The 18,958-nt window shown below is 40.7% G+C and overlaps 1 protein-coding gene across 3 annotated transcripts in view; it reads left to right on the top strand.

Annotated features, from left to right (window-relative positions):
* AKAP6 (A-kinase anchoring protein 6) overlaps nucleotides 1-18,958 on the top strand; it is a 383,693-nt gene that overhangs the window by 205,005 nt on the left and 159,730 nt on the right. For 2 of the 3 annotated variants that reach the window (XM_050953827.1, XM_050953825.1), the window contains exons 6-7: nucleotides 1,851-1,947; nucleotides 3,209-3,375. In XM_050953827.1, the coding sequence (XP_050809784.1) occupies nucleotides 1,851-1,947; nucleotides 3,209-3,375 (264 nt within the window). The remainder of the gene's footprint in view (nucleotides 1-1,850; nucleotides 1,948-3,208; nucleotides 3,376-18,958) is intronic. The other variant, XM_050953828.1, reaches the window with a different exon arrangement.

Genomic DNA, 18,958 nt, shown 5'->3' on the forward strand with positions numbered 1-18,958 from the left:
TGTTTGTTTGCATGTTCCCTAATAATCAGACATAACTGAACAACACAGATTCTTGCAACTTCCCATATAATTAAAACATACGCTATCTCTGGAAGCTGGAGCCTTGTCCTCTATTTGAATGCTTAAGTCCCGTTTGTATGCAGTAGCATTCTATGCATCAATATAGGATGTTTTCCTAGAGAGAGCAGTATTCTATGTAACCACACTTGATCCACAAACTTTACCAAACCTCAACAAATCAAATAAAAACAGTGTTCTCTTATTACAGCTTGCTGTGTTCCCCCCAACTCCTTTCCCCTGCTTTCTGCCAGTGGCAGCATTTGTCCCATGGAGGCCCCCTGCAAAGCTCAATTCTGGGGCCCCGGCTTTTGCAGAGGACACCATTTTGCTCTACAAAATGGCATCCTCCATGCAGCACGACCTCACATGCAGTGTGTGCAAGATCATGCCACATAGAAAACGCCATTTTGTAGAGCAAAGTTGCATTCTCCAGACAGGTGGAGTGTGTTCTGGCTCCCCTGCATTTTTCATTTTGCATAGAACTGTGTTTGTCACCAGGAAAAAGTAACTGAGTCACTGTCCCTCCTCACTGCCTTGAGGACCCCTGCAATTATATGAACTGTAGGTATCTAATGTCTGCCAATGCTTTATCCTAAGGCCAAACTGCACTGTTCCCTGTCACACCATACAATTCAAATTGCTATAGTTGGGTTTAATAGGGATTGGTGACAGGAAGGAACTGCTCTATTCTACTTGCAAATGTTTGCTTTTTTTTTTTCCGTCAGAAAGGAAGCTTAGTTATTTTGTGGTGCCTGATAGTTAATTAGCAGGATTTGGAGCAATTGAGGGCAGTTGGTGGAGAAACTGAAGTACAGTTGGGCACATGCACAGTTCAGTCTAATATCTACAAACGAACTCTTTCCCAGATGGAGAATGACCCTTTCATCCAGAGGGCCATGTACTTATTGTTCTCACTCTTCACACAACTCCCACAGATGACAGTAAGAGCTGCCTGTGGGACTGAGGGCCTCATCTGAATTATGATTAAATATTCCAAGTATTTCCCTCTTCCTTTGTTTTTTTTTCTCAACAGTTTGGATAAGAAATTATAAATTATAGTTCAAACTTACCTAATGGAGATATCAAAGTGGCATATCATGCCTGTTGATGAAAGGGTAACTCCTGCTTCCAGATCATCTTTATGTTAACAGCTTAGAGTATAATTTGCAGAATAAAATGTAATTAATTTCTTCAAAGCAAATGTGATAATTAGAGACTCATTGTAAAATAATAATGCTAGTTAACTATTCTAATGCCCAAAAGATTAAAAACATTTGTTTTATCAATTAAAGAAGAAGGTACCTGATGCAGCATGATTTGTTGTTTGAAAAGGGGGATGGGAGTTAAGTCAGAACCACAATGTTAATGGATTTGTATGGGTGGGGATAAGGCTAATATATTCAGTGTTGTACATTTTTATGGTTTTATAAATAGTAGTATTAGCAACATTTCAAAGGAAATACGAGAGAGCGCGCATATGTGATGGCATAAACTCTGTGTTTTTTATAGAACACTGTTACTCCAGATACAGCCTACAGAATGTGACTTTTCATAAAACCTAATGAATTTCTACATTTGTCAGCTATTTTTAACACAGATGCACTTTGCTAATCTCATGGAAATATTTTGATCCCAGATCTAAAATATCAATAGCTTTTAATATTGCAAGTTTGTTTGGCTCTTTTGTGAATGGGGCTGTGGGTCTTGATAAAAAGTAGCAAGTAATTTTGTACAGGTTTTATGTTTAGCTGCCTCCCCAACATTTGATGCTCATATTTTTTTCTTTGCAGAGCTTTAAGTTGAATGTAGATAGCCACTGTGCTTTAAAAGAAGCTGTGGTAGAAGAAGGATGTCAACTTCTTGAGCTTATTGTATCTCACAAATCAGGTAAATCTTTCTGAAATATTGCAAGTCTTTATGTCTCCAGACTATTAAAGAATGAAGAAGCATTGCTGTAAATTACTGCATATATTCACTTCCTTATGTATTATTAATATTTACATTATCAGATTGACCTTCAAGATTTATAAATGTTTCATATACTGCTTACAATGCTGTGATACTTATAAAATGAAATACTACCTCAACTAGTCTGTTCATTTTATTTTGGTCTTGCTGCTCAGCTGAGTTTCAATTGAAATCACATCACTGAAAACTTCACACTGACGTTCTTTCATATAGGTGCTATGGAAATAACATTAAGATAATATAATATAAATATAAAATATTCTGCACAGGTAATTGCATTGGTAAAAGTGTGGGAGGGTTCTTTTTCTATTTATTTTTTGTTTGTTACTTACATAAACTAATTCTGACCTCAACTTTAATTTATTAGCAAAATACTTTAAAAATAGTTATTTCCCTTGATTATTCTTGTCTTTTTCTGCAAAGGGCTTAAATCTGGGTGCATAATTATATAATATTTTAGACGTTAGCATGACTAGCTTAATAGTAAGGTTTTAATCAGCATACTTCACTACTGGGGATTGATGTCTTGATTTTGGCCCACTTTCATCCAATTTGCAGTTGTCCTTTTGTTTACATTACAGCTGTTGTTCCACAATCTACACCTACTTTCTGAGAGCCATAGACAGAATTTCTTTAATGCAAAACCTATAGTAAATCAGTGAGTTACTGGTATAATTCCCAGGGGGTGGAGACAGGGGGGTGGAGAAGCCACAGCAAAGGTCTCAAAGCTGTACACTAAGATAAAATGTGTATGTTGCAGTATGTTTAGAAAATAATAATTCAAACCAAAGAAGTGCGAGGGATGAAATATTACATCCTGGCTAGGAAGTTATTGAATGTTTAGAGCCAGGGAAGAGAGAGCTAGAGGGGGGAGTTTCCTGGGCTTTCCCCACTACATATAAATCTCTGGTTCTTTGGCATTTTATTTTCCTTTAAATTCTGAGCTGAGGTATAATTAAAATGTAACAGTATGGCTCATTGTGGGCTAAAAGAGATGCTATGACCATATAATGTTTTTAATAGTATGAATACAATAGTTCCTGGCCTCATTGTCTGCGTATACTGAAATATTTGCTGTGTTTTTTCTTTTAAATTTCCTGATAACCCATTCTATAAAGAATATTATTTAAAGATGTAGCTGAGTTTACAACTTCCATTTTTTTTCCTCCTCATTTTGGAGAAGGACTGAAGGACATGCTGCAGATGATTGCAAGTCAGTGGAAGGAACTACAGAGGCAAATCAAACGACAACACAGCTGGATTCTTAGGGCTCTGGATATCATCAAAACAGAGATACTGGCTACTGATGTGTCTGCAGAGGATGAGGAAGGGACGGGGAGCCCCAAGGTAAGTGGCTTGAAGTTTGCCTTATTTCCTCTTATTACCATCTTCTTTTGAACTAGGCACCACTGAAGTTTTCTTTCCACCCTAAGGCTTTTTCATTTCTACTGGGTAAACTTTGTCTTTTTTTTATAAACAAAATGAAATGACTTACTCTGAAACAATAAAAAAAAGCTTAAAACTTTCAAGTTTTCCAAGAAGACCTCTTTCACAGTGTGTAAGGGACTGCAAAGGGGCAGGAAAGGGACATAAAACATTTAGTAAACAAAACATAAAGCATCTTTAACATGAATAATCAGAACGGTTTTAAATTGTTTTGTTGCAACTATAAATCACTATAATCAGTGCAATCACTCAGCTCTGACATCCATTAGCCGCTTGGTTACAGCAAATTAACAAAGAAGAGAGAAAGTGATTCATTATCTCATTCCTGTTAATGACTATCAGATGCATTGCCTAATTAGAGGATGGCCATTGTAGTGGGAAGAAGGTCATATGCTTTGCCACAAATCTTTTTGCTCTGGTTTAAGCCTGCCATAATAGTGCATGCATTGAATACAACATGTACTTCAAAAACAAAGTATTGACATCTGTAGTCATTTGGTGTGCACAGGATGACCAGATGTCCCGATTTTATAGGGACAGTCCTGATTTTGGGATCTCTTTCTTATATAGGCTCCTATTGCCTCCTACCCCATCCCGATTTTTCACATTTGCTGTCTGGTCATCCTACGTGTGCACTAGTTATCCAGGATGGCTATGCTATTTACCAGTTGCCCAATGTGATACTTGCAAGAGTAGTTTAAACAACACAAACTCATCCAAATCATGCCATAGATTGAGTGGTGTTATCAACAACAAAAATGGATTTATTTTTGGAGCCACATTGATCCTTCCATTTGCAATTTGCAGATAAGTCCAGTAACTTCAGCACGTAGGCATATGGGAGACTCTAATTTATAAAAACATTCAAGGTTCCTTCTTCCAGAAATGTTTTATAAATTAGTTTCTCTGATTCTCATGCTAGGGGAACAAGTTGTGGTGGTGTTTGCCGTTTTCTAAGGACCACTCTGTGAAATGGTGTTTGGTGTCACCTGTGAATTAAGTTAAATGTCCAGCTCCTATTACCTGGCCATAGCGGTGAACTCTGGGAAGGATATTAGAGATGGTGAAGGAGTCATCAAGAATAACAGTGTAACAGGAGCAAATGAACAAACCTATATACCTAGACTCAAACTGATCTAATATCCTGAGTCACTGACTTGGTTAGAAGAGCTCCAATGTCATATGGCCTTTTCTATGGTAGTGGGCAGTGGAGCAAACCTTGATTTTGTGATTCAGGCCATTAAAATACGCAAACTAACTAAGAGTTATAAGTTTTCACCTTCTGTAATATGACTGTGTACTGGATAATATTCCTATATTCATTTCACTGCATTATCTCTGAACAGATTGATACATCCATGGTCAAAGGCTAAATGCTTAACCAAACTTAAAATATAAGAAAAATTGTTTGAAAATTCTGCTTAGTTTTACTACAGAGAATCTCAATCTAGAGGAATAGAGTTAAAATACTTCATTGGGAGAATCGGAGGCCTAACTTAAAATGACCAAGTATCCTTAATTATTTTTATGGCAAAGTAACAGTTCTTTCCCACCCTGTGGGAAATGGAAAACCCAGAGAAATTCTTCATTACAGGTGGTCCCCCCCCCACCATTAAAAACAAACAAACAAAAAACACCGCTGCAAAGACACTAGCTGGAGGCTGTTTCTTACATTGTCACCACTGCATAGGATGTGACCTTGTGATGGATAACAGGCAAATACTGTGGTGAAATGCACATCTCTAAATAGTTCTGATCATCTAACGCTTTGGGCTGAAAGATTAATTAAAAATAAAACATAATGGGAAATATAACTCTAGGTTTCAGTTTACATTTACTTCAGAAGCTATGGGGAACCTGAGAAGCATAACAGAGAATCTAAGGAATATGTCTAGGGGGTATTTTTCTTTTTTACCTTGTTTGAGAGACTGCAGGAAAGGAGTTGGTCTTTGAAATTCTTCCTATTTCTGTTTCTTTACAGATTTCTAAGACTCTAGGAAACTTTTCCCCTAGGACTTTTAAAAAATGTTTTCCCAGTACTATGGCATCTTTTATAGAAGGAAACAGAGAGAGAGAAGGAAAGAGGGAAACTGCTGTTCTAGAAACGTATCTTCAGCACTCACATTCAGGAATTCGATTTTGCTTATGAGATTATATATTGTATTGTATGGAAGTTTTGTAATAGTTTATAACCTGAAACACAGCTTTGGTATATTCAATTCTGAATACTGTGGAGGACTTGAGGGATTTCAAACCTAACTACTAACATTGCAGTGCATTCTCTCCCTGACCTTTTTCCCATGGAAATAAAAACTAAAAACAGGAAAGGAATATTTAAAGCACACTTACAAATGTGTTGAAGTCTCTAACATTAACCAGGGTCCTTAGTGGTAATTGGTAGTTTGTGATTTTTAGAATAACCATACAACTAGTATATCAAGCATACATTTGATTATATTTTTTGTTTTTTATCCATAGAGAAGTACATTTAAAGAAAAATGGAATCACCACATATTTTTCAGTTTAAGAAGTTTCATTATGCGATGTTACTACTGATAAATGTAACACACAATTCATCTATTCTACTTCAGGCTATTAGACATATAAAGTAATAATACTTTTTCTCCTCCTGATTGAAACTGCTTTTAGAAGTATACTAAAGTAATTAGAAGTGACGGATGTATGTTTATATTTATTTTCCCACATTGGGAAGTGTCTGAGATGCCTGCTTTTTAATTGGCCTTCTTTAAGTTCCTGTGAGTTCCACCATATTTTCATCAGAGAGGACTAGACAGGACTTACATTGGTGCAGTGTTGCTCCACAGTCAACAAGAGGGATTATTTTTGAGCAATAACATATGAAGTACTTTCTCCCCTACTGACTATGTGACTACTTCAGAAATCTGAAAAAATTCAAGGGTTATGGGAGATAATCAGTAGAACATGAGCTCGCAGTATGATGCTGTGGCCAAAAGGGCTAATGCAATCTTCAGATGTATAAAGAGGGGAATCTCAAGTCAAGAGAGGTTATTTTATCTCTGTATTTGGCACTGATGCAACTGTTGCTAGAATATTGTGTCCAGTTTTGGTGTCCACAGTTCAAGAAAGTTGTTGTTAAATTGCACAGCATTCAGAGAAGAACCACAAGAATAGTGAAACATGTCTTACAGTGATAGACACAAGGAGTTCTATCTATTTAGGTTAACAAAGAGAAGGTTAAAGGGTGACTTCATCACAGTCTAGGAGTTCCTACATGGGGAACAAATATTTGATCATGAGGTTTTCAGTGTGGCAGAGAAAAGTATAACAAGATCCAGTGGCGGAAAGTTGAAGCTAGATAAATTCAGACTAGTAATAAGGTGTACTTTTTTAACAGTGAAGGTAGTTAACTACTGGAACAATTTACCAAGGGTCATGATGAATTCTACATTACTGGAAATCTTTAAATCAAGATTGGATTTTTTAAAGATATGCACTAGTTCAAAAGGAATTATTCTGGGGCAGTTCTGTGGCTTGTGTTATACAGAAGGTCATACTAGATGATCATATTAGTCCCTTCTCACCTTGGAATCTACGAGTGTAAACACTCCCCTGTTACGTATTTATTTTAATTCTGCTCCTAGATAGAATTTCATTATCTGCTGAGGTGTAGTAGATTGTAATTATCTTCCTTGAAAAGAGGATACAAATCCTAATACTACTCACTGATAATGGATATTTCCCTTTTGCCTGAGAGGTAGAAGACTATATTCTTAAAAAAGATTGTCAGTTCTGTTCCCAATACTTCATAGGTTCAGTAAACCAATGTTTATGATGTCTATATGTGTGTGTAGCCAGTGATTGCTAGGACTCAAATTTTTGTCTCCTGCATAGTAATACGGAACAAAACCATTGGAAGCCATGGACTAGGTAAGGTAGTCATTTAAACAGACGTAGGATGTAGCATACTCCAGGAATATATCTGTTGTCTTCACTTTTAAAGATGTTTCTCTTCAGAATTAATAGTTAATATAATTAATTTTGAATTTCCATTTTTTTTAAAAAAGCAAAACACATAAAAGTTAAGTTCTTATGAGAAATCTGCCTGATCATGAACCATTTCAGATAGATGGGCCTAACAGTTAGAATGTTGAGACTTATCTCATCTCATCTTTCTTAGCAATAGAAATATGCAGTCTTGTGAGAACTGTCTAATCCAGTGGTTTTCAAACTGCAGCTCATGACCCAGTACTGGCCCACCCCGAGCCCTCCCCAAACCCGTTGCCCCTTCCTGTGCACCCCAAACCTCTCCTCAGCCCCACCCCAGAGCCTGCACCCCCAGCCCAGAGCCCTGACCCCCACCACACCCCACACCCCTGCCCCAGCCCTGAGCCCCCTCCTGCAGCCCAAACCCCTCATCCCCAGCCCCACCTCAGAGCCTGCACCCCCAGCCCAGAGCCCTGACCCCCTTCTACACCTTGAACCTCTCATTCCTGGCCTCACCCTGCAGCCTTCACCCCTGCACCCCAACCCTCTGCCCCAGCCCTGAGCCCCTCCCATACCCCCAAACTCCTCATCCCCAGTTCCGTTGGGTTACAGGAATCAAAAATTTTCTTCAACTGGGTTGCCAGAAGTAAAGTTTGAAAACCACTGGTCTAATCCATATAAGGAATGCCTTCTGTTAATAAGTGAATAATAGAAGCAGCAAAGTTTTGAAGAATACTGAAAGTATCAGGTCAAAAATATGGTTAAATAAATAAAACTGAGAACATGGGGAAAAAGTAACATTTTGTGATATGTCATATGAATGAATTCCTTTGATTCTAAAATAATAGATAATTGTAGGCAGAATTACACAGACTGAACTGGTAAATCTATGTCCACCCTCCTTTTGAAAATAAATCTCTACATCGGGGAGAAAATGCCAGTGGGTTATTTTCCCCTAATTTATCAAACCCAGAATTAGATGTTGGATGTTGTGGCTCCTGACATAACCTTAGTCCCAGATTTGGACCTTAGCGTCCAAAATATGGGGGTTAGCATGAAAACCTCCAAGCTTAGCCACCAGCCTGGACCTGGTACCTGCTGCCACCACCCAAAAAATTAGAGTGTTTTGGGGCACTCCGGTCCCCCTGAAAAACCTTTCCTGGGGACCCCAAGACCCAAATCCCTTGAGTCTCACAACAAAGGGAAATAATCCTTTTTCCCTTCCCCCCTCCAGGTGCTCCTGGAGAGATACACAGACACAAGCTCTGTGAATCCAAACAGAGTGAATCTCCCTCTCTGTTCCCAATCCTGGAAACAAAAAGTACTTTCCTATTCCCCCAGAGGGAATGCAAAATTAGGCTAGCAATCCAACACACAGATCTCCCCTTGACTTCTTCCTCCCACCAATTCCCTGGTGAGTACAGACTCAATTTCCCTGAAGTAAAGAAAAACTCCAACAGGTCTTAAAAGAAAGCTTTATATAAAAAGAAAGAAAAATACATACAAATGTTCTCTCTGTATTAGATGATACAACACAGGGTCAATTGCTTAAAAGAATATTGAATAAACAGCCTTATTCAAAAAGAATACAAATCAAAGCACTCCAGCACTTATATTCATGCAAATACCAAAGAAAAGAAACCATATAACTTACTATCTGATCTCTTTGTCCTTACACTTAGAAACAGAAGATTAGAAAGTAGAACTACTTCTCCAAAGCTCAGAGAAAGCAGGCAGCCAGAAAACAAAGACTTAGACACTCAATTCCCTCCACCCAAAGTTGAAAAAATCCGGTTTCCTGATTGGTCCTCTGGTCAGGTGCTTCAGGTGAAAGAGACATTAACCCTTAGCTATCTGTTTATGACAGCTCCAGAATCCTAGATCATTCACCCAACTCCCACTTGTTTCTCAACTTTGTTGTTTCTCTAGTAGTTTTAAACAAAGAATTAGTTTTCAAAAACCTAAGAAAAAGAAAACTGACATGTCTGCCATGAAAATATGGAGACTCATTGAAGGTACTAAATATCTGCTACAGATGGAGGTGCCTGATAAGTCTGCTTGGAGTACAGTTACAGTGCAAATGATCTCACCACACTTGAAGCAGTAGGGGTATTGTCTGGCTTGTAGGAAAGGTAGGGAGTGACTTGGTGCAGCAGCTTCAGACTAGGTCAGCATGGGAATGCTGACTCATCTCCACCAAGTGACAGAAGATGGGGAGACTGTTTAGGTCCATGCCACTTCAAGAAAAGCCCTCTTTTACCTGGACCAGGCAGAGCAACAGCTCTCATGATGCCACATGGTAGCATACAGGTGAGAACAAGAAAGGGGAGGGAAATAGCTCCCCCTTCTTCCAGCTCACAGCAGTAGAAGCAGGCATTTGGTAACAGAAGGGGACGAAGTTTCAAACTCAGCTCAGAGCAGTAGCAGCCAGTGAGAACAGGGAGGAGGGGCGGGGGAAGCTTCCCACTTCCAAGCCACAGCGGCAAAAAAAGATGTTTTGTAGCAGAAGGGGGAGAGGAGGGAGTTTGAAACTCATCGGTGTGGGGCCATAGCAAAGTGGTGAGAACAAGAGTAGGGAGTCCCCCCACCCTCTTACCACAAGCCATAGCAGACATGTTAGAGCAGACAGAAGAGAGAGTTCCAAACCCAGCTCAAGCAGGGACGGAGTGGGGCTCAAGGGACCCTGGGAGACTGTGGGGATGGAATCCTTGCCACATGTGCAAGAGGTTGGGTGTGGGACCAGGGTTGGTGGATCCAAGGATGGTCTTGTGTCTACCAAATGGATTCCCCTTTAGTGGAAAGCAACAGGGATCCTGAGGAAGCAAACACTCTCAGTGGTGAACTAACTGCATTTGGAGGTGGGGGAGCCATCAGAGAATTGACTCAAATAGTCTGGGCAGTTGCTTCCAAAATTGTTTCCGCAGCACTAAAAAGTTTACAACGTGTAGTTATTTATTTGGCGTATGTAATCCAGTCAAGCCAAGCCACCATGCTTTTATCAACTATGTTCAAGGTATGAAACCCCCCAGGAAGTTGAGTCATTTTGCAGTCCTCAACAATATGTATCATGGTTTGTGGCTGCCCACATTGTCATAGAGGACTGTCTCCAAAATGCCACCAAAATTCTGATGCAGCACAAATTCCATGTCTGATACAAAACTAGCTGAGAAGGCTCCATTGCCTTCGCGGCAAATCAAATCCTGGTTGAGGTTGAATGGGGTCCAATACGAGATAATTATTAGTCATTTTCTTTGCGGACTATAAAGCTCACCATGCATCCTCTACCATAGATCCCTCACCAGGTAAACTTATCCACTCTGAGTGACATGAGAGCAGACGACCATGTAGTGATAGTAAATAACGACTTTAAATAGCAGCATATCACACAATTTCATCACAAGCTTTACTATGCTTTCCTCTTTGCAAACACAGGGCAGAGCAATATTGCAAAGAATCAATAACCATGGCAGAAGAGTAGATTTATGTGTGCCTAAAATAATACACATGGTGGAATTAAGTTGTACATTGACATGTTTGTGTGAAATAAGCGAGCCCATACTGTAGCACAGAACTCTGCCACTGAGTAACAGAGTGCCAAGGCTGAAGCATGTAATGTTTGGGCATCCCATGTTGTTCCAGCCAGCTTTTTGAGCAGGTTGTTGCACATTTTGACCTTAGTAACTGACTTTGTAAGATGGCCATGATATGTGAGAGTTCTGTCCAACGTGATGCCTACATAGACTGGGTGTGACTCATGCTTTATTTGTTGACCATTGAGAACTGTGTTCAGCTTTCTACCCACTTGTACATGATGTAAGTGGAAGAAACTCGACAATATCTTACTTCCACTTGGTATCAGGTGCCACCGATGACAAGAATCAGCCATAGCTGCCATATCTGTGGTCATAACACTCCCAAATATGTCAAAGGAGTGTGACTGAGTGCTGAGGCATATGTCATCTGTATAAACAAACTTTCAAGACCCAGTATATGGTAGGTGATTTGAATATAAGTTGAAGAAGTTGGAGATAATACTGATTCTTGTAGGAGGCTGTTCTTCCGGTGTCTCCTAGCCCTTGTTCTATCACCAGTATGCATATGGAAGCGGCGATTTCTCAAAAACAGAACCATCGCACATACTAACCAACTTGGCATAGCTCTAGACCAGTGGTTTTCAAACTTTTTTTTTCACTGACCACTTGAAAATTGCTGAGGGGACCTCTTAATGATCTTTCTGAATGTTGTTTGTACCACTAGCTAACTATTGTAAAGTTCTGTGGATAAAAGCGCTATATAAAAAAAACTCTTAATAATAATTGTTTTGTTGTTCTACAAATAAAAGCACACAACTCATATTTTAATATCAGTAGTCTTACCTTTCTAATGCAATGGATGTACCCTCTCTCCTCTGCTGCGGCAGCCCCTGAGCTGGGGCTGGGAAGGAAGGGGGTCTGTATAGTGCAGATATTGGTGGCTCCACAAACACTATGGATCTATGAGAGAAATTTAATGATTTTGTGAAATTTCAGGAGCAGGAGGGCTCATTATGGAGGAACAGGTACTGCAACACCTGGTGTCATTAGCAACCGGCATCATCAACCATCTCCATTCACCTAGGAAGGATGCACATAGTCTTGTCACTGTTAATACGCTTATGGATCTGGCGTAGATCTTAGAGCCCATATGTCATTGTGGACAAAAGTTGGCCTTGTTCATGGTGGCATTTCTGGTAGAATTTTTTGGAACTTTCTGCATCAGTGAACTAGTACCTGTGTCCTGTAGGGACTCTTTTGGAAGGGCTTTGGAATTGAGGAAAATACACTGGGAGGGGTGAACAGTGATATTAACCTTGAGGAGGTCAAAGATGGATCAAGGAGGCCGGGATGAATCCATTATTCTACATGAAAGCGATGAGCCCAGGATCTGCCCTGTTAAGGCTGTGAGGGCATATATGGCAATAAGTCCAGGGAGAGATGGGCAACCTCTATATTCATGGTGACGGGAGTCCTTTCACAACGTGCAAGTTTGTTACAGTTTTAAGATGGGGACTGATGATGTTGGGGCTTCTACCACATGAATTTGGCAACAGCAGTGGTCCAGCTGGATGTGAGGGCTAACGCAATTCAGACAATTGAGAGTTGGCATTCTGAAGCATACAGAACATATGTGACACCCTAGGTGGGGAACCAGAGTTAATTTTCCTGTGTATTTGCATTCCAGATGCTGGCAGATAGTGGTGTGGATCTAAAGGCACAGTATAGTTTATTGGGTGCATAGGTGGCCTTCCAGGTTGTCTGGAGGTTCACAGCTGGGCCACAGTGGTGAAGCAGTCCTGAGCTGGCATGGGAAGAGGGTCATGTTATGGGATGAGCTAATTCCCCTTCTGTAAGCTATGATGGCCCGTGAACAGGCACCTGGTATGTTTGTGGTACAGCTTGGGGAAAATGATTGGGAACATGGAAAGAGGTAGCCTTAATGCTCAGAGCTAAGAGGGAGTTGGGCCAGATCCTGGAACTTTTCCCATGAGAAAAAATGATTGGGTTGAATATGTTGCAATTCAGGGTGTAGCGAGGAGTTGTGAAGCCCCGATCAGTCAACAAAGCTAGGAGGTATGTGAATGGGGAGGTAGCAAAATTCATAGGTGGCATAAGGTGGATACAGAATACGGGGCCTCAGAATTATTCGGGGAGAATGGGATCCACCAGTGAGACTTGGGAGCTGACAGGTTTTTGGCTAATATTAAAGAGGGCATTAGTAGATGTCAAAAAACCCAACTAGATATGTGGGGGAGGCAGCCAAGCTAGTTGCCAGTGCCTGTGTGTGGTGGGTGTCCAGTGCAGGTCCTCTATAGGGAAGAGAGATGGTGATCAGATAAAACGGATTGATAAAGATTTAAAGGAGATATTCTTCAAATAAGCAGAGACGGGGGGATGTTCAGGGCTCCTATGACTGGTACAGAAGGGAGCCAACCCTCCCTCATTAATAGCCCCCCCCCCCAACCCTCATTTGACAGTGTCCCAGCACAGGTTTGGCCAGACATTTAGAGATAAGGTTGCTGCCTAATTAAACTACATCCAGTGTCTTACGTCTTCCTTCTGGCATAGCTGGACAATGACCTCACGACACATTAAACAGTGGGGCCATTGTCTGGTTGTAGGAAAAAGTGTGTGGCCTGTTTAAGGTCTAGATAGGCAAAGTGACTGGCTGCCACAGCTTCATACTAGGTCAGTGTGGGGACACTGACCCATCACTTCCACCCCAGGTGACCCAAAGAGAGGGGAGACTATTTAGGTCTTCCCCAGTGCAGGAAAAGCCCTCTTTTACTTGGACCAGGCAGAGCAACTTCCACCCAGGAACACAGTTAAATACCTGTGGGAATTACACTAGTCATTCCTTTCTCGGAGGGTTGGGAAGGACTTTTTCCCTCACAGCCAGCATGGCCAAGGCGGGGTGGGGGTTTTCGCCTTCTTCAGGGTGGTTGGGGGGTTAGCTGGGGCGAACATGAAACAGGGGTTAGGCAATGATGTCACAACTCATTATGTTAGCATGAGGCAGATGTCCAGTGCAGGTCCTGTATAGGGAAGGGATATGGTGATCAGATAAAATGGATTGGTAAAGGATTTAAAGGAGGTATTCTTTAAAGGCACAGAAACAGATGAGGATCGGGGTTGCAGGGTCCCTGCAGCAGGTTGGCTGGGGACCAGGATGGGTAAAGGGGAAGGACAGACAACAGCTCATCCCCAGGTATATGTAAATGATGATGGAATTACCTGCACTGTACACTTTTATCTGATTGTTATTCCCAGACATATAGGAATAAAGTTCCAGGTTAAATAAACTACATCCAGTGTCTTTTGTCCTCCTTCCAGCACAGCCGGACAATTTATCAGACACAGTGGGTTGATCAAGACTATATTCCAGACAACAACAAATCTTTTCGCAGTTTGTTAATGTGAAGGCATGTTTGAGAAACGTGTAATAAAACAAAAAAAGAAAATAGGCAGGGAAATGCTGACAGCCCTCACTCTCTGGCTAGACAGTTATATCCTAGTTGTCCAGACCAGGCTTCTATAGTTGCAACATTTAAGACTAATATTATGATACAGAAGGAATGTACGAGCGAATTTCTGTGGTCTCTGTGATCAATACAGAGAAATGTCATATATGTGAGTAGATATTTTGCTTTGCCTCTGTTCAGCTAAAGGGCTCTTCAACTCTAGATTTCTAATCATCAGAGATCCATATTGTGCACATACTGTAATTCTAAGGGAAGCAAGCCATCACACGAATAATTTTCAGGTAATTGTATTTTTTAAAAACAGGCAAAGTCATTATCAGGTTAATCTTCTATCATGTGGTTAACAGATATGAGCTAGATTGAGCTCAGAATCTAGCGCTTTTTTTTTTTTGACGTGAACACTTTGGTTTGCTAATTACAAAAAAGAGGTCTTAATACAATAGTAGATAGGACTAGTACTGTAATAGCAGTGATTTGAAAGTGTGAAACAATTACATCAGTGTGTGTGATTTGCCCTCCTCTCCTCTCCCTGGAATTAGTTGTTTCTGGCAAAGGGATAGGGATAACCTATGTTAAAGAGATCATTCTGCTTAAACTGAGGCTTTCATTAAGTCACACAGGATGATTTATGAAATGTAAGCTTCAAAACTGGGGCTATGTTTCATTTACGTTCTGTGTCTCTCACACACAGTCATGTACACACATACATACCATAATGTTAAAATTTCAACCACTTCTTGATATACATGCACAGAATATAGAGATAAATAAATAGTTGCCCCTTCATCAGTAAAAAAGAAAACATTAACAATGGGGTGGAAATTAGTGTCTCTACTGTAGCCACTTGTGGTGCTGTGGAAAGGTAAGTATGAATATCCACTTTTTGTGGTCATCTCGTGGTTTGCCTGAGTCAGTTCTTTTAATACAAAGGTGCCAGAGAAAGTGGTATTGGTGATTCAGTAGAGGGTGCTCTTTTCTCTGGATCCATACTGAACCACTGTCCCAGCTCGAATTGAGGGAGCTCTCTCGTGAATGTGAATCTTTCAGATTAGACATTAACCCAAGGTTCCAACCACCAGTTCCCAGGGCAAATTCCAGCTTTGGTCATTACAATCTGCCCATCTAAATTCTCCCTGCAATTTCAATTGACTATAGCATTCTTCTTTTCTTTTTAATACTATTGCATAGTATTGGGCACTGTTACTAAACATATGTCATCGTTCTGAATTGTTTAAGTCACTTTTGTAATAAGCTTTCATAATTTTGGAATCTTAGATATAGTATTAAATATTTTCTGAGGATTGTGAACCCCTGGGTTTAAAATTAACAGATTCCTATTAAATCTGCTATGTTAGGAAATAATGTTTCCTTAGTTACTGTTTTTCTCATCCACTGCCCCAAATCAAAGGTTCTTTGTTTTTAGACATTTCTAAGATCTGGCATTATGGTATTGCTGGTTTGTCAACCTCAAAAGTAGGGCTTGATCCAGAGATTAGAAGGTCAAGTGATGAGTAAAGGGACTGTTGTTTGTGTGACTGATAATCATTCTGCTTTCCTATAAAATAGTAGACAAAACCTTGTTTTTGCCTGTAGTAAATCTGTTAATGTTAGTATTACAGTTGCACATTGGGGCACCAGTCAGGACTGAGACTCTGCTGTGATAGCTGCTGTGCAAATATAGAGTAGAGTACAGCCTTGAAGAATTTAAAAACTAAGACTAGGTACAACAAATGGATATAGCAAACAGCTGGAAGGAACTGGGGAGGTAGGAAGGAAAATAGTAATAAGAACATATGTTTATATAGGCCAGCTACAACTGCAGCTAGATGGTTTCAATCTGGTCAATTTACTATTTTTTATAAGTTAAAAATATAAATACACAAAATATAAGCAAAAACAACGAGGAGTCCTTGTGGCACCTTAGAGACTAATAAAATTGTTAGTCTCTAAGGTGCCACAAGAACTCCTCATTGTTTTTGCTGATACAGACTAATACGGCTACCACTTTGAAACAAAATATAAGGTAAATAAGGGGTATAAAAGCCGTATATCCATAATAGCCATTATCACATGGCAGTTTCTCATAGGTATCACAATAGAAGTGTGTGTTCAGGGAGAATTTGAAGGACAGGGTAGTGTCTCTACAAACAAGTTCAGGTACCATGGAAAAGAAAGGATAAAGCTCCTTTTAGGAGAAACAGACAGGTAAGCACTGGAGGATGGTATCATTGGTGGAGCAGATTAAAATAAAAAGATAAGGCTAGGACTAAGCTTTAGGAGGCCTTAAAAGTATGGACTAGAACAGGAGTCGGCAACCTTTCAGAGGTGGTGTGCTGAGTCTTCATTTATTTACTCTAATTTAAGATTTTGCATGCCAGTAATACATTTTAACATTTTTAGAAGGTCTCTTTCTAGAAGTCTATAATATATAACTAAACTATTATTGTATGTAAAATAAATAAGGTTTTTAAAATGTTTAAGAAGCTTCATTTAAAATTAAATTAAAATGCAGAGCCCCCCCAGACCTGTGGTCACAACCCAGACAGTGTGAGTGCCACTGAAAATCAGCTCATGTGCCACCTTTTGGCACGCGTGCCATAGGTTGCCTACCCCGGGACTAGAAGCTTATATTTGATGTGGTCATCATCTTCTTCTTTCACATGGCATTTGAAAAGCAATGGGCTGAGATTATAATTGAATCTTGAGATTCGAAAGTCATTCTAATGCTTCTGGAGTAGCTAAGTGGATCTCCCTTATGCCACCACTGTAACTGTAAATGGGGCAATTGTCTGTGATGAAACTCACGGATTGACCACTGTCACAATTTGATGATTCTTTGATTTCCTGTTGGTGGAGGAGATATCCACACCTTCCATGTGTTGTCCGAATGCAGTTAAGTGGCAGTCCACTGCCCATGGGAAAGGTGGAATCCTGGGAAGAAATGGTGATGAAGAAGTGGAAGCCAGTGGAGGGATTCAGAGAAAGGAGTAACATGGTCAGAACGATGGGGCAGGAACAAATGTATTCAAAACATTCCTCAGGAGCAGTGTTTTGAATGTACCTGAGGGGAATGGAGGTGGGTGTCAGGGAGGATAGAGAGCAAGAGGTTTCATGAGGGAGATATGGTCTGCACAGGAGTTTTAGTAGTGTGGACAGAAAGAAAAGGCTGGAATTTAGAGATGTTATGAAAGAAGCAAGATTTGGTTTGATATGCATAAGACATCAAATCCATTGGCAGAGGGATATTTATTGGAGAAAGTTTGTTTGTTTCTTGCCAAAAAATAAGTGCCTTTCTCATCTGATGATCATGTGTTGATATAGTAATTGTTTTCCATATAAACAGCAGCACTCAGAAGTACATACAAACCCAAGGAAGGCATATAAACTTGTATCTATAGAATGTTTTAAGTTTCTACAGACATACAGGATAAAAAGGATCCACTGCGTATAGAAAAATATTAATAGTTTAAGCTGGCTTCATCATGAAACTGCTAAAACCTTCCTCTTTTTCTACCCTAGTCTAGGATGCACTGATTCTTATTAAAGTATCCAAAGAATTTGAGTTGTCTGAATTCATATTGCTTTTTCAGGATACTGTAGTTTGAACAAGTATGATTTAGCCCTCGCTTGAAATACTTTTCAAGCTTACCATACTTATTTTTGCCCAAATGACCCACGTACCTCTGTTGGGTCAGTTATGTTGTAAGGGGTTTTCATCCCTGAAGGAAGGCAGATGCCAATACTGCTATTGTCCTCCCCTGGGAAAGAAGCTTTACATTTCAGCTAGGGTTCTAAAGGAGCCTCCTCAGCAGCAGTTTTTCAAGAGATACTGTGAATCATATCAATTCCCAGCCAGTCTGACCTTGTCTTTTCTCCTCTGGCCCTGCCCACTTATGAACTGCACTAGCTGGTTTCAGGCTTCTCTTCAGAGTGGGGCTGATGTGCAAAGTATGCCAACCAGTCTGCCTTCTTCCTCCACCTCGATTCTGGAGGTTCACTGTGGTGCACCCCAAAGGTTGAAGTCAGCCCATCGTGTTCAGGTAAAGTGATAATCAGGGCCATTGCCTCCTTGCTTGGGCCAAAACTGCCTTCTTCAGTTCTGCCTTCTTCCTGTTCTACTCTGCTCATGGTACTGCTCTGCTACCTATCCCAATAAAGGAGAACTGGGGCGGGGTGCAGAGGTCAGGGTGGGCAGAGGGCTGGGGGTGTGGGCTGGGGTCGTGGTGGTGCTCATGGCAGGGGATTGGAGGGAGAACGCCCCACTCCCAGCCCCTTCTCCAAGGCCCCGCCCTCACCTCTTCTCCTCCTCCTCCTTCTCCCCCACACCGGAGCAGGGAGCTGAGCAGCGGAAGGAGGGGAGGGAACATAGCACGCTGGGGAAAGAGGCAAGGGAGGAGCTTGGCTGCCGCCAGAGCCTGCCCTGCTGCAGCAGGAGCTGGCAGCACTAAGCTTCTGTCCCTGGGAGGTGGAGAAGAGCAGGCTGGGCCGGGACCCCTTTGG

The sequence above is a fragment of the Gopherus flavomarginatus genome, chromosome 5 (assembly GCF_025201925.1).
Source record: "Gopherus flavomarginatus isolate rGopFla2 chromosome 5, rGopFla2.mat.asm, whole genome shotgun sequence".
Classification (NCBI taxonomy): Eukaryota; Metazoa; Chordata; order Testudines; family Testudinidae; genus Gopherus; species Gopherus flavomarginatus.